The sequence below is a fragment of the Psittacula echo genome, assembly GCF_963264785.1.
Source record: "Psittacula echo genome assembly, chromosome: 3".
Classification (NCBI taxonomy): domain Eukaryota; kingdom Metazoa; phylum Chordata; class Aves; order Psittaciformes; family Psittacidae; genus Psittacula; species Psittacula echo.
The window spans coordinates 7,427,055-7,444,321 of record NC_137736.1 but is presented as its reverse complement, the minus strand read 5'-3'; the positions used below and the strand labels follow the sequence as shown (position 1 = coordinate 7,444,321).

The following is a 17,267-nucleotide window of genomic DNA, read 5'->3' as shown; positions in this document are numbered from 1 at the left end:
TACAAGCCAAAGGGCTGTCCACTGGCCCCAGCACTGGGTCATGCCTGCCCCAGAGGATGTGGTGAGAAAGGAGAAAACATCGTCTTCCCTCCCAGTCCCACCTCAGTTACTGCAGCACCCTTCACACTTGCTGTGGGATCTGGTTCCCCTGCTCCCACAGGGCTGTTGGCCACAGGAGCAGGCTCATTCCCCACAGATGCCAGTGGCCCAATGGCTTTGGTTGAGCAGTTTGGGACACCCCTGCGCCCCCATCCCCTGGCACTCAGAACACCGGGATCTTGTCCCTGCGCACCACGTCCAGGTCATCATCCAGGGTCAGCAGGACCTGAGGAAGAAAGCACGAGGCAGCTTCAGGTTTTACTGGCCAGCCCACAGCTGAGGAGAGTGACCAGCTCCTGACAGCATCTCATCACAGGGGGGTTCCACCTGGGCCACATCTCCAGCATGTACAGGAGTCATGACTGCCACCCATGGAGATAAGCCAGATTCATTTTGCTTCTGTAATGCTCGTAGCAAGTCACTCTGGCAGCACAGCTGACAGGTAGCTCTGCCTACAGTGCTGCCAGAACCCGAGCAGGTAATCATGCCTCAACTATGATGGAGATGCTGCTTGTAAACTGGTCCTAGCCTCTGGAGAGCCATCCAGGAGGCAGTAGGGTGGGAACTGCTTGACCACAGCTCAGGCATTGCAAGTGGCCAGGCAGCTCCTTCACAGTTTGCACCTTGTGCAGCTAGGGTTAAGGTCCACCTTTTTACTTCCCCAAAACAATATGCTCTGACCCCATCACAGGGGATGCCTCCACCTTTGCCACCACGCAGACCATCAGTCCTCAAAAGAGATTCCAAATAAATGAGCATAGGAGACAATTATGGAAGTGATGGAAAGCTGAGGATTGAGGTAAGCTCCACACCCCTGACACTACTGCCTGGGTCAAAGGGGTAGGGTCCCTTCCTGGGAGGTCCTCACAAACCTATGAGAGGGTTGATCCCACCAGCAGCCCCTCAGCTTCCCCACAATAGCTGTGTGACCCACAGCCCCAGAGGGAATTTGATGTCAGGAAGCACGAGGAGCATCAAGCCAACTGACAAAGCCTGATCTGACTGTGAAGGGTGTCAGGAGGCAGAGCCAAGCAGAGAAGTTGAGCACTTTTGTGGCGTCCTGAGGCAGCCACAGCTCCATGTACACAGAGGGACATGGAGGAAGAGGAGAGGGTGAGACCACAGAGCAGAGTGGGAGGCTCAGCAGGACTCACCAGAAAGGAGAAGAACAAGGCAGCTGCAGAGAGGAAGTGCCAGACATCATGGTCATCGAAGAAGCCCAGCAGGATGCACGGCCGGTTCTTTTCCCGGGACTCTGCTGGAGTTTCCTAGGGGAGCAGGCGAGGGGTCAGTACCCAATAGCCACTCACACAGGGACCTTTCTGGCCATGTTGGACCCTCTGGAGATCACCCTGTCTTAACTCTCCATGCAGAAGCCAGGAAAAAGGACTGTGCTGGCTGGACATGTAGTGAGAGCAGGCCAGGAATGCAATGTCATACTTAGACCTGGAGATGAATCTGGGGCCACAGCCCATGGCTTGGGGTCCTTCTGGCCTCTACATCTGAGTCCTGCATAGCATAAGCTGCACAGCCGCTGCACAGCCCCCACACAGCTTCCCATGCTCCCATCCCACTCTGCTGAAGGAGTTGAACCCTTTCGGCTCTCCAGGAGCAGCCCAAGACTCTTCCCCAGAGTATCTTTTGTGTAAAACGAACACCAGGAAGGAAGGATGATGAGACAGAGATGGACAGAAGATCAGTGAAAGGGAAACTTTACCTCCCAGCTGCTGAGGGTCTGGAAGAAGAAGTAGAGGGCAGCTGCCCACACCACTGCTGTGGCCACAATGCAGAACATGGGGATGGGCAGGAGCTTCTCAGAGCTGCGGAGCTGCAGATAGGTAAGTAGCCTCACATCATGCCCTGAGCCCTTCCCAGGGTCTGGAGCCATGCATAGGACTGACATGCCAGCCAGGACCAGCTGCAGCTACAAAGGGCTCCCCATCCCAGGGAAATACCGCCCAGCCACCCCAAGATGGCTATACAGCATCCCTCCCCAACACCAACACCTTGTCCCACCCTTGGCCCCGCAAAGACCCTTCAACATCCCTCAGCTGCACCACAGGAACACAAACTGCAGCCAGAAAAAGATGCTCATCCTTTCCCCTTTGAGACAGGTGCCCCAGGGACAGGACAGCTACGGCTGCCTCCCTTTACCTTCATGATGATGTAGAAAGCCAGATATAGCAAGAGGTTACAGATAAAGATCCCCAGTATGTAGGAGGCGAAGTCTCTGGGCCTATACACCAGCCCAAAGACGGCACTGAGAGAGATAGAAGAAGGGATGTTAGACAGCCGTTTCACTGGGGACAGGGTACATCCCCAAACTGACAGCCACCCACTGCCCCCCAACCACAGGACACACCACCACTGCCACAGCCTCTCAGTTCCCTGGAGGAAATGCACTGTTTGCCTCTGCTCCCTGCCAAGGAAACTTGGCCATGGTCAACACCTGAGAGCAACCGGAGACCCCAGAGGACAGGCAAGGGCCCTGGGTTGCTTCCAACCCACAACCAAACACATCTCACCCAATAGGAGTTGGCTCCAGATCTGTAGGTTTAGCAGAAGGCATGTCCCTGAGAAGCACCTTTTAGTGAAAAGCAAGAGCTTTTCACAATGATTTTAGGTCTCATCCAAGAGCTAATCCCTCCCATCCACACAGATACTGCTGAGCCAGGCTCTGTGACTATGACTCACAAGTGTCTGTCAAGTCTCCTGTACCTTGGCCGTCCCAGAGACCTTCCAGCTACACAGAAAGCACATGTACAGCACAGTGCAACACCATGGTACCAGATCAGCCCTACACAGCTCAACCAGATGCAAGCCACCAGCCGAAATGCTCAGGGATGCCTCACATAGCTCTGTAGTGCTGCCCTGCATCCTGTGATAGGCTGAGAACTTTGGGGCTGTTCAGCCTGGAGAAGAGAAGCTGCGTGGAGACCTCAGAGCAGCTTCCAGTGTCTGAAGGGGGCTATGAGCATGCTGGAGAGGGACTCTTCATGAGGGACTGTAGTGATAGGACAAGGGGCAGTGGGTTCAAGCTGAAACAGGGGAAGCTCAGGTTAGATGTAAGGAAGAAGTTCTTTACTGTGAGGGTGGTGAGGTGCTGGCACAGGGTGCCCAGAGAAATAGTGAATGGTCCATCCCTGGCAGTGTTAAAAGCCAGGCTAGACAGGACCTTGAGCAACCTGGTCTAGTGGGAGGCATCCCTGCCCATGGCAGGGGGTTGGAACTGGATGATCTTAAGGTCCTTTTCAACCCAATCCAGTCTATGATTCTATTCTATTACTCTATGGATCTGCCACCCATCATCAGATCAATATTCTTGCCAAAACATGTCAGAGGGGCTCCAGCACAGGACTACTGCACAGACACAGTTACATTTCCCCACCAATTCAGGCCACCTGTGTATCACTAAAGAATCCTGCTGCCCATGTGTATGCAAGAAAACAGCATCCCATTACTTACAAGGACCAGTTGACCAGGTTTCCAACAATGAGCAGCACCATCCTGTCCTGGGAGAGAAGACACTGGTGATCATATGAAAGCAGAAGGAAATGCACAGAGATTTCTGCCTCAGGAATTCATGACATCATTATGTGAGGATCTGGAGTCTGGCTCCTGCAAACACACATGCACCTGGCTCTGAAGTTTGCTCTGCAGGAGCTTTTTCCATATGGAAACTACTCTGGCCTTTGCAAATCTGAAGAAAGTATTGCAAGGAAGAGACTAAACATCTAAAGAAGCCTAGCACTTGAGAATCAGCCCCAGGAGGCTCTGCAAAGCCTTTGACTGTTTCCCCTGTTTTTCTAGCGAGATTCCTTCCCTCTCTCCCTTTTACAGAAAAATTATTGCACAGAGGGGGGACGTGCTTGAAAGAGGCAGCAAGGCAAGCTTTGGAATACCATCCTGCACAGACCCACAGAGCCTGTTTTCATCCATCTCATCATTAGCTAAGGAAGCCCTGGAACTGCAGCAGGCAGACGCGTTACATGTGTGGGGCATGTGCATTTATGCTTACAGCTGCTTTCATTAAGGTCCTTTCCAACCCTAACTATTCTATGACTCTATGATGTAGCTCTCTCAGGCCAGCCAGGCTTACTTTATGCCTGAGTGTACCAACTTTGCTTGCAAAACTTGGGCTGACACTTATTCAGAGGATAGGAGAATAAATAAATTTAAAAACATATAAACAGGATGCTCATGGAAAAAGCTTCATTTGGCTTCAAGCCCTCATTAGCACTCTGTGCCAAGAAGAAAGTCATCAGTGGGACACAAGGTAGCAGCTATCATTTCTTACCTCTTCTTGCTGTCTGCCCTGAGGTGCTGTAGAAATAGCAATAGCAACAGCTATTGCTTAAGCCACTGAACAAAACAGTCCCTGCCCTCCCCAAAGAGGCTGCACTGCACAGAGCCTCATAGCCATTCCTTTGAACGTTGGGGAAAGCAAGGAAGGGAAGCAGGGAGCATCATTTCTCAAACAGCCACATCTCTTTCCTCTGCACATTGCCTAGAAAGTGAGCAATTGCTGAGAGAGGTGTCAAGGTGAGAAATCACCTACCATATACATTGGTCGGCTGCACCGCTGGATACAGTCTGTGTACAGCACCATCACTGCCCGTCGAAACATCCCCAAGTCTGTCAAAGAAGAGGATAAAAAGCCAGCACAGGCAGCAGAGTGAGCTCTGAAGTGCCTATGGGGAAGACGCAGACACCCACTAGCTGACAACAGAGAACTCAGCCTGTGGATGGTCAAGGTGTCAGCAGATCCATTTCTTGCCTTTTGGGAGCAGAAGGGAAGCTACCACAGGATGAGGATGGCATGTGGCCAGAACAACAGGTAAAGCTTTGCAATCTCATCTCTGAAAGAGAGATGTGTGTGCAGGAAGGGGGAAAAAAAAATCACCTTCCATGAAACAAGCTGCCAGAGCAGGGAAACATCAGGAACAGATCTCCCAGCCCTGAGAGGGTCCTAAAGGACCAGAGCAGACTCAAGACACTCCTGATCTGAAAATCACTGCAGAAGCTTCACTGGAGAGCCATCAGTGGCAGCAGGATTGATGGACATGCATACACACACACCAGCCACAAACGTGGAGCTTGAAGAGGCTCCTGCACGAAGATCAGAGCTCTCCTGTGCTGCCAAGGAACAGGAGTGGCAGTGCTGCTGGCGAACTGACTTTGCTTCTCAAGAGCCCACCCCAGGTGGCACACGAGCCTGTCTTCCCACACACATCCATGCATATCTGGCTGCTACAACCCCTGCTCAATCAGTTCAACAGAGAAAAAATGAGAGCTGCTGACAGTTACCTGTTTCAGAGCCATCTGAGGCAGACAGGAGCAGAAAAGGAAGGAGAAACACATTTGCAAGCAGAGCACAAGAGCCAGCTTCCCCATCAAACCCTCTTCCCTCTCATCCCATGACAGGGTTTTATGTAGCTCACTGCTCTGAGCACAGTGCTAGGGAGAGCTGTGGCTGAAGGGCAGGAGCCCTCAGAGCCCAGCTCTTCTGCCACCACAGCGCAAACAGGTCCTGCTGACTCCCATGGGTCTGGGAAGCAGCAGCAGAGCACTTCAGAAGATGCCAGAAGAGCATCAGATGGATAAGAGGACAGACAGGATAACCCAGAATACAAGCACAGGACACGCAACTGTGCTCACAGACATGCTGCATAGGCAACTCATGCAGCTGAGGGCAGGAGGCACCTGCACACCTGAAAGCAAGCTGGTTCAATCATAGCACTTACCAATCTTGAAGCGACCCATGTAGTAGATCTGTGTGCTGAGAGCCAGCGAGGCCAGAACGTGGATTATTGAGAAAATGACCCAAAACCAGATGTCATTTTTCCCAAACACCTGGAAGCAGAGACATATTAAAAGCAAACAGAGCTCAGTTATCAGCAGGCTAATCCTTTCCTGTCCTATATCATTGTGGGGCATTAGACAACCTCACTGAACGTGGAAGAGAAAACCCTAACCTTCCAACCTGAAAACAGATCTATAAATGCAAAACAAAGTTCAGAGAAGCAAGAGGAGCTCAGTATTCTGGAGAGGAGACCATTCTTTCTGAATGCCCCTTCAGTCAAAACCAGCAGCTTGGAAGGACAGCAGCTGACCCAGGGAGCAGAAATAGAGGGACCCGCAGGCCAGGGAAGTTCTTTCTGCTGAGCTGGATTTCTACAAAGGCTGTCAGGGAACCAAACATTAACAAGTGCACTGCAGTAGACCAAAAAGCACAAAACTGCTCTGCAGGCAATCGCTCCGCATTTTCGCTTTAAGATCTGGAAGTGACTTACAAATGCATGTTAATGCTATACTAAAACCTTAGTTTTTCATTATACATTAAGGAGTCCAGAAACTCAGGTCTGCCATGAGGCTGTCACCACACACTCCCCTGGGCCACAGCACTCACCTGAACTTTGGTGGGGGAATCAAGCAGAAAAGCCACCTCTATATCAACAGAGCAAGGGAAACATGCAGCTTACAAGCTCCACTGAACAGTTTAAAAGTATCCCACAAGAGAAGACAACAGCATCCCATAATAAAACCCCAGTGTTTTGAACCTGGGTGTGCAGATCTACCACAGCTATCAGGAGATTCTTAGAAAGCCCCAAGTTCACCAGCTGCTCCTGCAGTCTCCTACTCAGAGACCTATGCAGAATCAGTTGATACTCTGCTTTACGTGTGGTAGTAAGGGGCTGACAGCCCACTAGGATCTAGCTGCTACTTCAGAGCAGCTGAATGGAAGTAAGTCCTTAAAAAGAAGGGAAGCAGAGACCTCCAAGGTAAAGCACAGGTTGGGGATTCAGGCAAGCCCAGCTTGGTACTTGCAATGCTATGAGCAAATAGGCAAAGCCCTGTACAAATCTGACCTGTTTGTGACTACTGGTGCGCAAGAGCAATTCTAGTGACTCCTTTTGCTCCAGTGCCCTTCTATACGCAGGTCCAGGCCAGAAACTTGCCTGGGAGCCCACAGGCTGTTATTGTAGTCCTGCACTTCCCCAGAGATAGGAAGGCCAACTTCAGGAGCTGTGCCCAGCAACACAGAGTTTTCCAAAGGGCAGAAAGAGGCACAAGCAATTAGGTACAGCTTCTCCTGGAAACTCAGCCAGCCTCACCCCCCTCCTCCAAGTTGAGCCACCGCACAGGAGAGCGGCTGCATGCTTGGACACACACCCTGGATGCATGAATTTTTCCTCTTAAGAAGGAGGGCACGTGGTGGTCAAAGCCCAAAAAGGAGCCCACCTAGAGAAAACTGCTCTGCTCTCCCCCTCTCTGCAAGCCCAGGAGAAGGAAGGAGGAAAACCTGGAGTTCCAGAAATTCAAACGCTAGCAGCTGCTTAACACGTTCTTATCGTACTCTGCTGCTCTCCCCAGGCATTTGCCCACTTAAGCACACCATTTCTTTCCCAGAGAAGCAGGTAGGTAAAAGGGACCCATACCACTCCAAGGACAGCCAGACAGATCACCACAGCAAATGAGGCATAGGCAGAGTAGGCACTGGCATTGATGTCTGGGTGGCGAGTCTGGTAGAGCTTCAGCATGCACAGTCCTGCGATCATGTACATGAAGGAGGTGTCTATGGAGGGAGCACAACAGGAACAGTTAAAACAGGTACTGCCAGTAGTACATTTTCCTGTGTTCAGATGGAGTTGCCTGTGTTTTAATTTGTGCCCACTGCCTCTTATTTTGCCACTGGGCACCACTAAGAAGAGTCTGGCTCACTCGTCTTCATTCTAATTGGGTATTTATGCACATAGACAAAAACCAGCCTCACTCTTCTCTTCCTCAGGAAGCCAAAATTGCCCACAGAGGAGATGTTCCACAGAGATGGCAAACAGAGGCTTCCTAGGCCTGAGCACTTTGCCACTCAAGCTGTTTGCTTACTATTTTCAAACACCAAGCTGCAAAAGGGAAATCTTGCCAGCAGTGCTCTACCAGAGTCCCAAGGTCTGGAGAGGAGTCTGAAACGTGTTAGTCTCCAGCATCCAAAGCCTCACTGCCTCCTGACTGAGCCCTGGAATAGGCAGACTCCAAGGAGGTTTGCAAAGGTAGACGGATGTGAAAAATGAGCAACTCAGGAGACAAAGCATGCTAAATCCTGCCTCCAGCTCAAAAGCAGGAAGGAAACTCAGCTTACCAAACTGGAAATTGGAGTAATTAGGGCAGACGTGATAACAGGCACTGAGCACCCCTTCCATCATCAGAGCAATGCCCATAGCATAGAAGAGACCAAAATGCTTTGGGATCCCATAGTCCTGGAAGAGAGCAGAGCTGTACAGCAAGTACCCTCACCGTCCTGATGTCAAGCAAGATTTCACTCTCCATCACTCCATCCCTCCTAAACCCTACACACATCCTTCAGTCACCAGTGCAGCACAGTGATCTCTACTCATCTCCTTGTCTTTGCAAGCCCAGTTTGGATCACTAAGGCAGTATGGACATACTGTAAGCAGCCAAGCACTGGGGTGTGCAAGAACATAAGCATCCCACTGAGACCCTTTTCCAGGGTTAGAAAAAAGAGGATTCAATTCTCCAGCAAGGAAGGCAAAGGGAAACCCACTGTGTATCACTCTGGTTTTCAAGCTCTCCCTGTCTTTTCTCCCTCCACTCAGCCCCATGCAACCATGCTTCCTACCAGTGTATAGACATCTTTCATCTCCATGGCGCGACGGTGGAGAATGTCCCTGCGCAACACAATGAGGAGGAAGAGAAAGCCCAGCAGCATGTGGCCCACATTGCTGAGGATGTTGTTGAAGGCACTGCAGGGAAAAAGAAGGTTTAAGACAAAGGCAGCACAGCAGCAGGAAGCTGAAGTCTGGGCCCTGATAAGCTGAATCCATTTTGCTCCCCGCCTCCCATTCTCCACCTCAGCAGCTACCAAACGCCTGCCAGTTTTACACCCTGGATGGCAACTTTAGGTTGAGTAGTTCACTTGCAGAGGAAGTGTTAAATCCACTGGGGCAAGATCCCAACTCTGAGCTTTCTTGGGACTCCCACATTAGTTCAGAGGAACACTGCACTGTAAGGTCTGAACTTCTTTGCTGCTCACTGGATACAAATTAAAGTGTCCAGAAGAGCATGGGAGCACCTCTCTGCTCTGCCATAGATTTGCTAGGAGAACCCATGCGCCTTCTGATCCTGGGTGCATGTGTCTCACTGCAACAGAAAGCCACTGCTGAGCAAAAGAGAAAGCTCAGAGTCCTAAACTCTCAGTGGTCTTAACACTCTTACTATGAGCCTGGCAAGGATAAAATCCTGACCTGGGCTCAGCACAAACTCTCAGGAGGCACAAGACAATAATGCAGTGACCACAGGGCTCACTCACCTCAGCACCCCAAGGGGATGAGCACACAGAAAGTTGTAGTAGCAGATGTCCTGATTGCCTGTCACATTCACTACCTGGACAAAGAGGAGGTGAGAGACCTGGTATTAGCAAATCCTCCTTGTTCTGTGGGGTTTGCTTCATGCAAACATAGCATGTAACACAAGGTGTACCAGGAAAAACCTAGCTCTAACACTGGTGCAGTGGGAGTATTGACATCTGCAGTGAAGCTTTTCATGGGTGGACAATATTACAGAGGGGTTGGACTACATGACCTCTGAAGGTCCCTTCCTATCCAAACTATTCTGTGATTCATAGAATCATAAAACGGTTAGCATTGGAAAGGACCTTAAGATCATCCAGTTCCAACCTCCTGACATGGGCAGGGACACTTTACACTAGACCATGTCACCCAAGGCTCTGTTCAACCTGGCCTTGAACACTGGAAGGGATGGAACACCACTTCTCTGGGCACCCTGTATCAACCAGTGCCTCACCACCCTCACAGTAAAGAACTTCTTCCTTATATCTAACCTGAACTTCCCCTGTTCTATTTTAAACTCATCATCCCTTGTCCTGTCACTGCAGTCCCTGATGAAGAGTCCCTCTCCAGCATCCTTGTAGCCCCCTTCAGACACTGGAAGGCTGCTCTGAGGTCTCCACACAGCTTCTCTTCTCCAGGCTGAACAGCCCCAAGTCTCTCAGCCTGTCTTCATATGATAAGATCTTGCCACAGGCCACAAACCTGACAATGGTCTTCAGAGGAAACACATTTTGTGCTCTCAACCCCACCACTAAAATAGATCTGCTTGCAGATACCTGAATAACAGCAGGGTAGCAAGGGTGGGGAGAAGAGAGGAGAAATCACTGATATCACAGCAAAACCCTACTTGCTTTTAGTTGTCTTTTAAGAGATAACAGCAGATTCCTCCTGCCTTTAAAATGAAACAGGACCCAAATGAGACATCAGATGAGCAGGAATGCCAGCTACACTCCCACTTCCCAAGCAAAAATAGCAGAACTGCAAGCTTGGCAAGCCATGCTACACTTGACACAGCAGAGAGAGCAGCTAAGGTAAACTGCTCCTCAGCCTAGCAGGATTCCTGGGTTTGACTGTGACTGCCATCCTTACACCATGCAACCACAGAGCAAGTTTAAGGACAAGAGGACCCAAACAAGGGGGACAGATAGAACCCAACGCACCGTCTGGTAAGTGATGACAAGTTGGATGACTGGCAGGGCATAAAACACTGCAATGGTGATGATGTTCCTGCAAAGAAGAGACAGTAGCAGCAGTTACACAAACCAAAACAATTGGCGCACACCCAGGACAGATCCCCACAGTGCTTGTGGAGGAAGGTGTATACCTTGATGCCTAAGGGCACAGACCCTGCAAGCTTTATACCTCTGGCTATGATCTTCTGAAGCAGAAGATTAAACAAATGTGAGGCAAATGCTAAAGGCACAAGAAAAAGCAGCATGTGGACCACAAGCTCACGTGTTTGAGAGCCAATTTCTCCCCTCCCCCAGTATGTTCCAGCACACTGGTTGTTACCACACTTTAAAGCAATTATGCAAACCAGAATCCATTCCCAGGATCACATGTGCACTGGTCCACAAATATCCTTATTTGAGGTATGTGGATCTGCAGTTACTGGTTGGAACAGGGTCAGAATGTGTAGCAGGGTGGTTCAAAGAATACCCTCATGTCTAAAGTGTTGTTCCGAAGGGCATGTGAACAGACTTCACAACCAGAGACTGGTTCCAGAGCTTTGGCCATATCAGTTTGTCTTCTTCTTACCAGAAATAGATTTTGTATTTTTTGCTGACAATCCTTCGGTCCTTCCTGGACAGGTCTGATAGATAGAGGAACACCTAAAATGTTAGTGGGAAGGGAAAGATGGAGGAAAACAGAAAAGAACTAATGAAGACTACAGAAATATTGGGACAACATGCAGCTTGGTGCTATTTGGACCATTTTTTACACAGTAAGCTCATTGTGTCCTTTGACCCTATGGGGAATGAGTTCTGCAAAACTCTCTGACCCCCAGGAATGGCTCTGACCACACGGAGCAGTGTGGGTTGACAAAACCAGGCATTTTGAGAGCTGCTAGCTTAAAGTCCCTCTGTATATCCACTGTAGCCACACTGCTCATACCCGATAATGACCCACTATTGCATATTATTTTCTCCCTATGCTGTTGCACCTCCTTGGACTTTCTGGGATGCTCTGTGTTTCTTCCTCCTTTCTCAATAGTTCCCAATACATTCTGATTTTCCATATTAAATTGCTCACTTCAGCAACACAGTCAGTAGAGCAGCAAAACTTTCTAGACTCTGACAAACCACACTAAGCAGCACATTCAGCTTTATTAAATCAGATCCACCTAAAAGAGAATCTGAAACTGAAGTGACTTGTGATTGTCCTGGCCCAGGTGTGTCCATGGCCCAGCATCATGGTCACAACTGCTGCGCCAGCCGTACCTTAGTGCGGATGATGTTCTTATCACTTTCAATCTCTGGCATGGTGTCAAAGTCACTCTCCTCCTCCACAGAGCTGTCAGTGTCAGAGCCAGCCCTTGGCCTGCCCTCTGGAGATGAAAACTGTCGTCCACCACTGGAGCTTGATTCATCTGGAGCAGAGTGAGGAGAAGGAAACAGGCAGGGTAAAGACTAAATCCCTCTGAGCATAGCAAGAAGAAAGCTGCCAAGCTCCCAGCCAGCCCATTGCTCATCCTCACATGAGCAGAACAGAAGTTTCTTCTTCATTTTCCAAATGCTTTTAAAGCATTTTCTTGGGAACTGGGGAAGGGGGATAAGTTGGTGGTGAAGCCCTCTATTCCAGGACAAATCCTCATGAATTTTTCCAAAACCTCATGAAGTATCAGTTCTGTGTTTCTTTGTCAAGCATTCAGAGATATCACACCTTCACAGTCTAATAACTGGATTATATCTGGAGTATCAGGGCTGACTTTACACCACAGTGAACAAATGCATCCTGAGCAAGGACCAAAAACTACACTGATTTGAGCAGCTGCCTCATGCTGCCTTGGACCTGCACCACCTCACCCTGCAACTTCGGTTCCCAGGCTGTTGAATTCAAGGATTATGCTCAGAAGCCCACAACACTGAGCTACTCAATACCAATCCCTTCACAGAAGGTAAAACTGTTGTTAAGGACTGAGAAATACTCTGGCAAAGGAAGGCCCTGGCTATCATCTCTGATCAACAGGACCATTGAGAGGTTTTCTTCCTTCTCTGCTACCAGGGAGTAGTTCACCTGTGGACAGAATGACATTATTTCTCCCCTAATGAAACCACAATAAGCTGTGATTCTGTCTTGCCTTGCAGCACACACCAACACTTCGCAGGTGACTTGTCTAGCTGAGATGAACATTTCCAGTGACAAAGCCTCTCTGGGCACCTCTTCCAGAGATGTGTCACCTTTCTGATGTAGATGTTTTGCCCTAAAGTGCAACCTGAACTTCCGAAGCTGCTATTTATTTTTGTTTTTCCAAGTAGTTGCAAGCTGCTCCTAAAGCAGTTTGCTGTTTTACTCCCTTCTGGCTTTAAAGCACCTTAAAGTTTCTTCTGCTCCAAACAGAACCCCCCCCATGCTCTCAGTTCTGGAAGATACTGTACCAATAGCACCATAGCTGCTTCCCTCAGGGGTGCTGGCTGTGATGGGTTGTGAAGACGTCATGATCCCAGATCCTGCCATGGAAGCAGACCCAAAAGGGACAATTAGTTTCACATCAATGCTTCAAATCATATCTTTGAGGTGAATACAAACAGCTTGAAGAGCTGGAGGGCTTGGAAAATGCATCACTTCTCCAAACAGGTGGCAGTCTCCCTCTAGGGGCATACAGTGCAAAAGGGAAACTTCTGCTTTGCAATGGGAAGCAAACCCACCTCTTTCAGCCTCCCCACACAGGCTGCCAGTTCGACTCACAGAAGTACAAGCCTCCCTCCAGCTCCCTGGAGGGATCACATTATGGGGCTGTAAGACATGGCAAATTCTAGAGCAGGTCTCCCAATACTCAGAGCACCCTTCTGAATTTCTAATTCTTCTCCTTCCCCACCTCATGCATTTGTCCATTCAAGTCCAAATTACTGCTTTCCTTTGACACACTGCACTGCTTGGGCTGTGGAGAGCTGGTCTCCATTTCAGCTTCTCTACCCTCTTGCCTCATATCTCTGATTAGACAGTGAACAGCCCTGAGGAGCATCAGAAGTGGACAACATGGCATGGACTGAGAACAGAAGGAAGGCTCTGGCACACTGCAGTCCCTCACGCGACACCCCTTCAGCCCTGAGCTGGAATTAGCAGGATGCTGTTGTAGGTTGCCACAGAAGCAAGATCCACCTTCTACTCATCACCCAGTGTGCAAACCCCCTCTTTCGTGGCAGTTTTTCCTGTTGCTTTAAAGTCACTTGGAAATCCAGATCATTAGGAAGAGGGTGAAAGAAGCATTACCCCGTTCATGGCAGCATGCACAATTCCTACTCCTGTCCATCCTACCCCATAGGAATGCTTCCTCCTAACTTGAGACCAGGCTTTACCCTCTCAAGTGACCTGTCAACCTTCTCTCCCAAGTAACCAAGGAAAGATTTAAATCTGGACAAAGCAGGAATGCCAGGGGGAAGTGGTGCTCTGCCCCATCTCTAACAGCTGCTCTGGACCCAGCTCAGCCACTAATTTCAGTCCCACCTCACAGTGTGCAAGTGAGTCAGCAAAGTAAATGTACCACACTAGGTGTGGTTCCTCCAGCTATTGCCTCTACCAGGTAGTGATGATGTGGAATGAGAGGTGTGCCATGAGCTTAGGAAAAACTTAACCATAGAAGCTGGGCATAAGGTGGGTGCAAAGGAGCTTTTGCATGTCCCTTTGGATAAGGAGCAAGACGGCATATGTTGTTACAGGATATTTGAAAACAAAGGGTGGAGACAGATTGCTCAGCACCTCCATCCACACTTTCTTGGTAGGAGAGGGGAAAGGAAAGGGGAGCAATGAAGGCAACAAGATCCAGGGGTACTTTAGAGGAAGAGTAATTTCAGTGGGCGGAAAGAGGAGGAAAAAAAAATAAACCAAAAACAAGAGAGAAAGCCAGCATGCCCTTGGTGATGTGGAGGACAGGGAGGATGCTAGTTACCATTTTATAGGCACCAGTCAGACACACACCCTGCAGAGACACAATAGAGAAAGCAACAGCACGTGGGTAGGACATGGTTCCTCCCCAGAGGAGACGTGGCTCTGATGTGCAGTGCCAAGCACGTGAAGGTGTCAGAGTACAAGGAACAGGACAGGTCACAGGAGAGATACCTCTGGGAGGAGCTGTTGAAAGAACTGTGCTCCTCTGTCCTGTCACAGGGCTGCCCCGGAACCCTCCACATCTGTGCTAAGCACAGCGTTTGTGCCCTACAGCTTCTGGAGGGACTTCCCAACCACCAGAATTTAACTTGCACCTGTCTCCAGGGCAGCTTGGAAAGCAGCTTCTGAGCTGCCTTAACACAGGAACCCCAGCTCCAGCACCAGCAGCACTCCTTGAGGCTCTTGGTCTCAGGTGGCTGAGGCTGTGCCTCCTTGCCTTACACAGTGATCCCTTGTCACCACCCTAGAGCTCTTTCATGGCCTCCAGCCTCTGCCAGGTCCTTCGGCTTTCCCAAACTCCCCTGCTACACAGGCCCTTCCTATTTCTCCAGTGTCCTAAGACCTGCTGTTGTCTCACAGCAGGATCCATCCCAAATGACTTAAAATTAGAATATTTTTAAGCACATCTTTTACAGTCCCCTGCTCATTTGGTTGTGAAGAAAACCTTTACACACATTCCACATACAGGGATGAATATGTGGATCTCAGTGGCTGAAGAATCCATATATCCTCAGGTCCTCAGCAGAAACATTAACCCAAGTAATGCCAGGTCAGAGTGAAGCTCCACTGATGATCTTTTAAGTACAGGTCAGCTATACTCATATGCTTATCTGGTGGCATGCAGCAGACCAGAGAGACTGAAGGAGCTGAGGATTAAAGAAGGGAACACACCAAGAACCTTTCAATGCTGCAAAAAACAACATCTTCCTTTCTCCAGCAGAAAGGTACAAATGGCAATGTCCTTAACACCACCAGTGCTTTGAACTACTCTGCAGGCACTAAATATTTAAACAGCCTCCAACACTGCTCCAAAAAGCAGGAACTCCCAGTGCCCCTCCTCACATGATGAAAATTTCCATCTTCCACTGGCAGCCTCTCAGCTGCAGCTATGTTTGTATAAAGCAGAAATCTGCAGCATGTTGAAAGGTGGGTGCAGTATAAAGCAAACTGAATCCAATACCACAAGTAAATACACAAACAGCACTACCAGCCTGTATTAGTCACTCATTCACTTGTTAGAACATTTCCAATTAAAAACAAACTAAAATTTAAATTAAATTTAAAAAAATAGAGACCCTATGCTTAAAGCAGGGAGATGAAATCTTAAAACATAAGAGATGGCTGCTTCAGAGTGCCTTGCTTAGAAATGAACAGACCTGGCATTAGGAACATTAGCCAGTAGCCAGATCTAAGCCAAGGCTTGCCCTTCCTCTACCCCTCTAAAAGCCAGCTCCCTGGGGTACGGGGTCGGGACCAGGTTCAGGGAAGCCTGCTTCAGGCGCACTTGTGAGGGCAGAGAGGAAGCTCTAACATCTTTTATTAGCACCAGGGACTATTCAGTACATGTACAGGGAAAAAGGCTAGAAGGGACAGAATGTACTTGCTGTGCTCTTCACTTAAAAGTGTTCACACAGGAAAGAAAAACCTTACCATCCTCAGGACACAGTCTCCCAGTTGAAGCCTTCCTCTGAACCCTGAAAAGGAACACATAGCTATCATGACATAGCCAACAAACCCCATCACCTGCCAGCCATGGCAGGATTATCTAGGACACCAATAGGTAAATATGGTATAACCTCTACAAAACAAACCAACCCAATATAAATAAACCATAAAAGAAACAAACAAAAGCAATAAAAAAGGAAAATACTGTTTGGACCAGCCACGGTTCGGCCATGACTGCCTGCTACCCACCTCTCCAATTTCCAAAGCAACAGAGGGGGGTTTTACTGTCTCAACTATCCACCAGAAGCAGGACAACCAATTACATGACCATCTCATCCTACACTGCTCAGCATGGTGGGAGAGATTTTGTTATTTATTTTTATTTTTTTTATTATTATTATTATTAATTATTTATAATAAATATAATATTATATAATATCATATAATAAATAATATTATAATAAATATAATAATATAATAATAAATAATATATAATATAATAAATATTAATAATAGATTATTATATAACTATATAAAATATATGAATTATTATAGAAATTATTATTTTAAATATTATAATAAATAATAAATATAATAATATATAATAAATATAATATTTATAATATATATTTATTATTTATTATTATTATTATGTTATTATAAGTTCACTTTAGACACAGATATTCTCCTCAACACAAGCCCAGGCACCAAAGTCTGGGGCAAGGGACACAGTTCAGGAAGGAAACCAGCACTCTCAGGATTCCAGGGCCCTGTCTGAGTCACTGCCACTTACTGCAGTACTCAGTCCAGCACTCTGTGAAGTACCTTTTCTCCACAGTGCTCTGGCACCCCATATCACACTGCCATGATCCCCACCTGGCTGATGGTCAGTAGGAGCCTATACTGATTAGTCATGGACTTCTTTCGCTGCTTTGTTCAGATGCTTGCTGCCCCACTGGCCCTAAATGTACTGCAGGGTGAGGCATCTCTGAGATGATAGAAAAGTTGCTCTTGTAAAACCCCTCAACT

The 17,267-nt window shown here is 48.4% G+C and overlaps 1 protein-coding gene across 2 annotated transcripts in view; it reads right to left on the bottom strand.

The window, feature by feature from the left end:
* Window positions 1–235: 235 nt before the first annotated feature.
* Window positions 236–17,267, bottom strand: part of SIDT1 (SID1 transmembrane family member 1) — a gene marked incomplete at its 5' end in the record, with an annotated part of 36,246 nt that continues 19,214 nt past the window's right edge. Inside the window, 16 exons of one of the 2 annotated variants that reach the window (XM_080613615.1) lie at window positions 236–325; window positions 1,254–1,367; window positions 1,817–1,927; window positions 2,254–2,359; window positions 3,565–3,611; window positions 4,658–4,781; window positions 5,840–5,952; window positions 7,539–7,675; window positions 8,237–8,354; window positions 8,735–8,858; window positions 9,425–9,498; window positions 10,625–10,691; window positions 11,223–11,296; window positions 11,906–12,054; window positions 13,064–13,135; window positions 16,224–16,267. In XM_080613615.1, the coding sequence (XP_080469741.1) occupies window positions 263–325; window positions 1,254–1,367; window positions 1,817–1,927; window positions 2,254–2,359; window positions 3,565–3,611; window positions 4,658–4,781; window positions 5,840–5,952; window positions 7,539–7,675; window positions 8,237–8,354; window positions 8,735–8,858; window positions 9,425–9,498; window positions 10,625–10,691; window positions 11,223–11,296; window positions 11,906–12,054; window positions 13,064–13,135; window positions 16,224–16,267 (1,537 nt within the window). In that variant the 3' untranslated portion in view covers window positions 236–262. The remainder of the gene's footprint in view (window positions 326–1,253; window positions 1,368–1,816; window positions 1,928–2,253; window positions 2,360–3,564; window positions 3,612–4,657; window positions 4,782–5,839; window positions 5,953–7,538; window positions 7,676–8,236; window positions 8,355–8,734; window positions 8,859–9,424; window positions 9,499–10,624; window positions 10,692–11,222; window positions 11,297–11,905; window positions 12,055–13,063; window positions 13,136–16,223; window positions 16,268–17,267) is intronic. The other variant, XM_080613616.1, reaches the window with a different exon arrangement.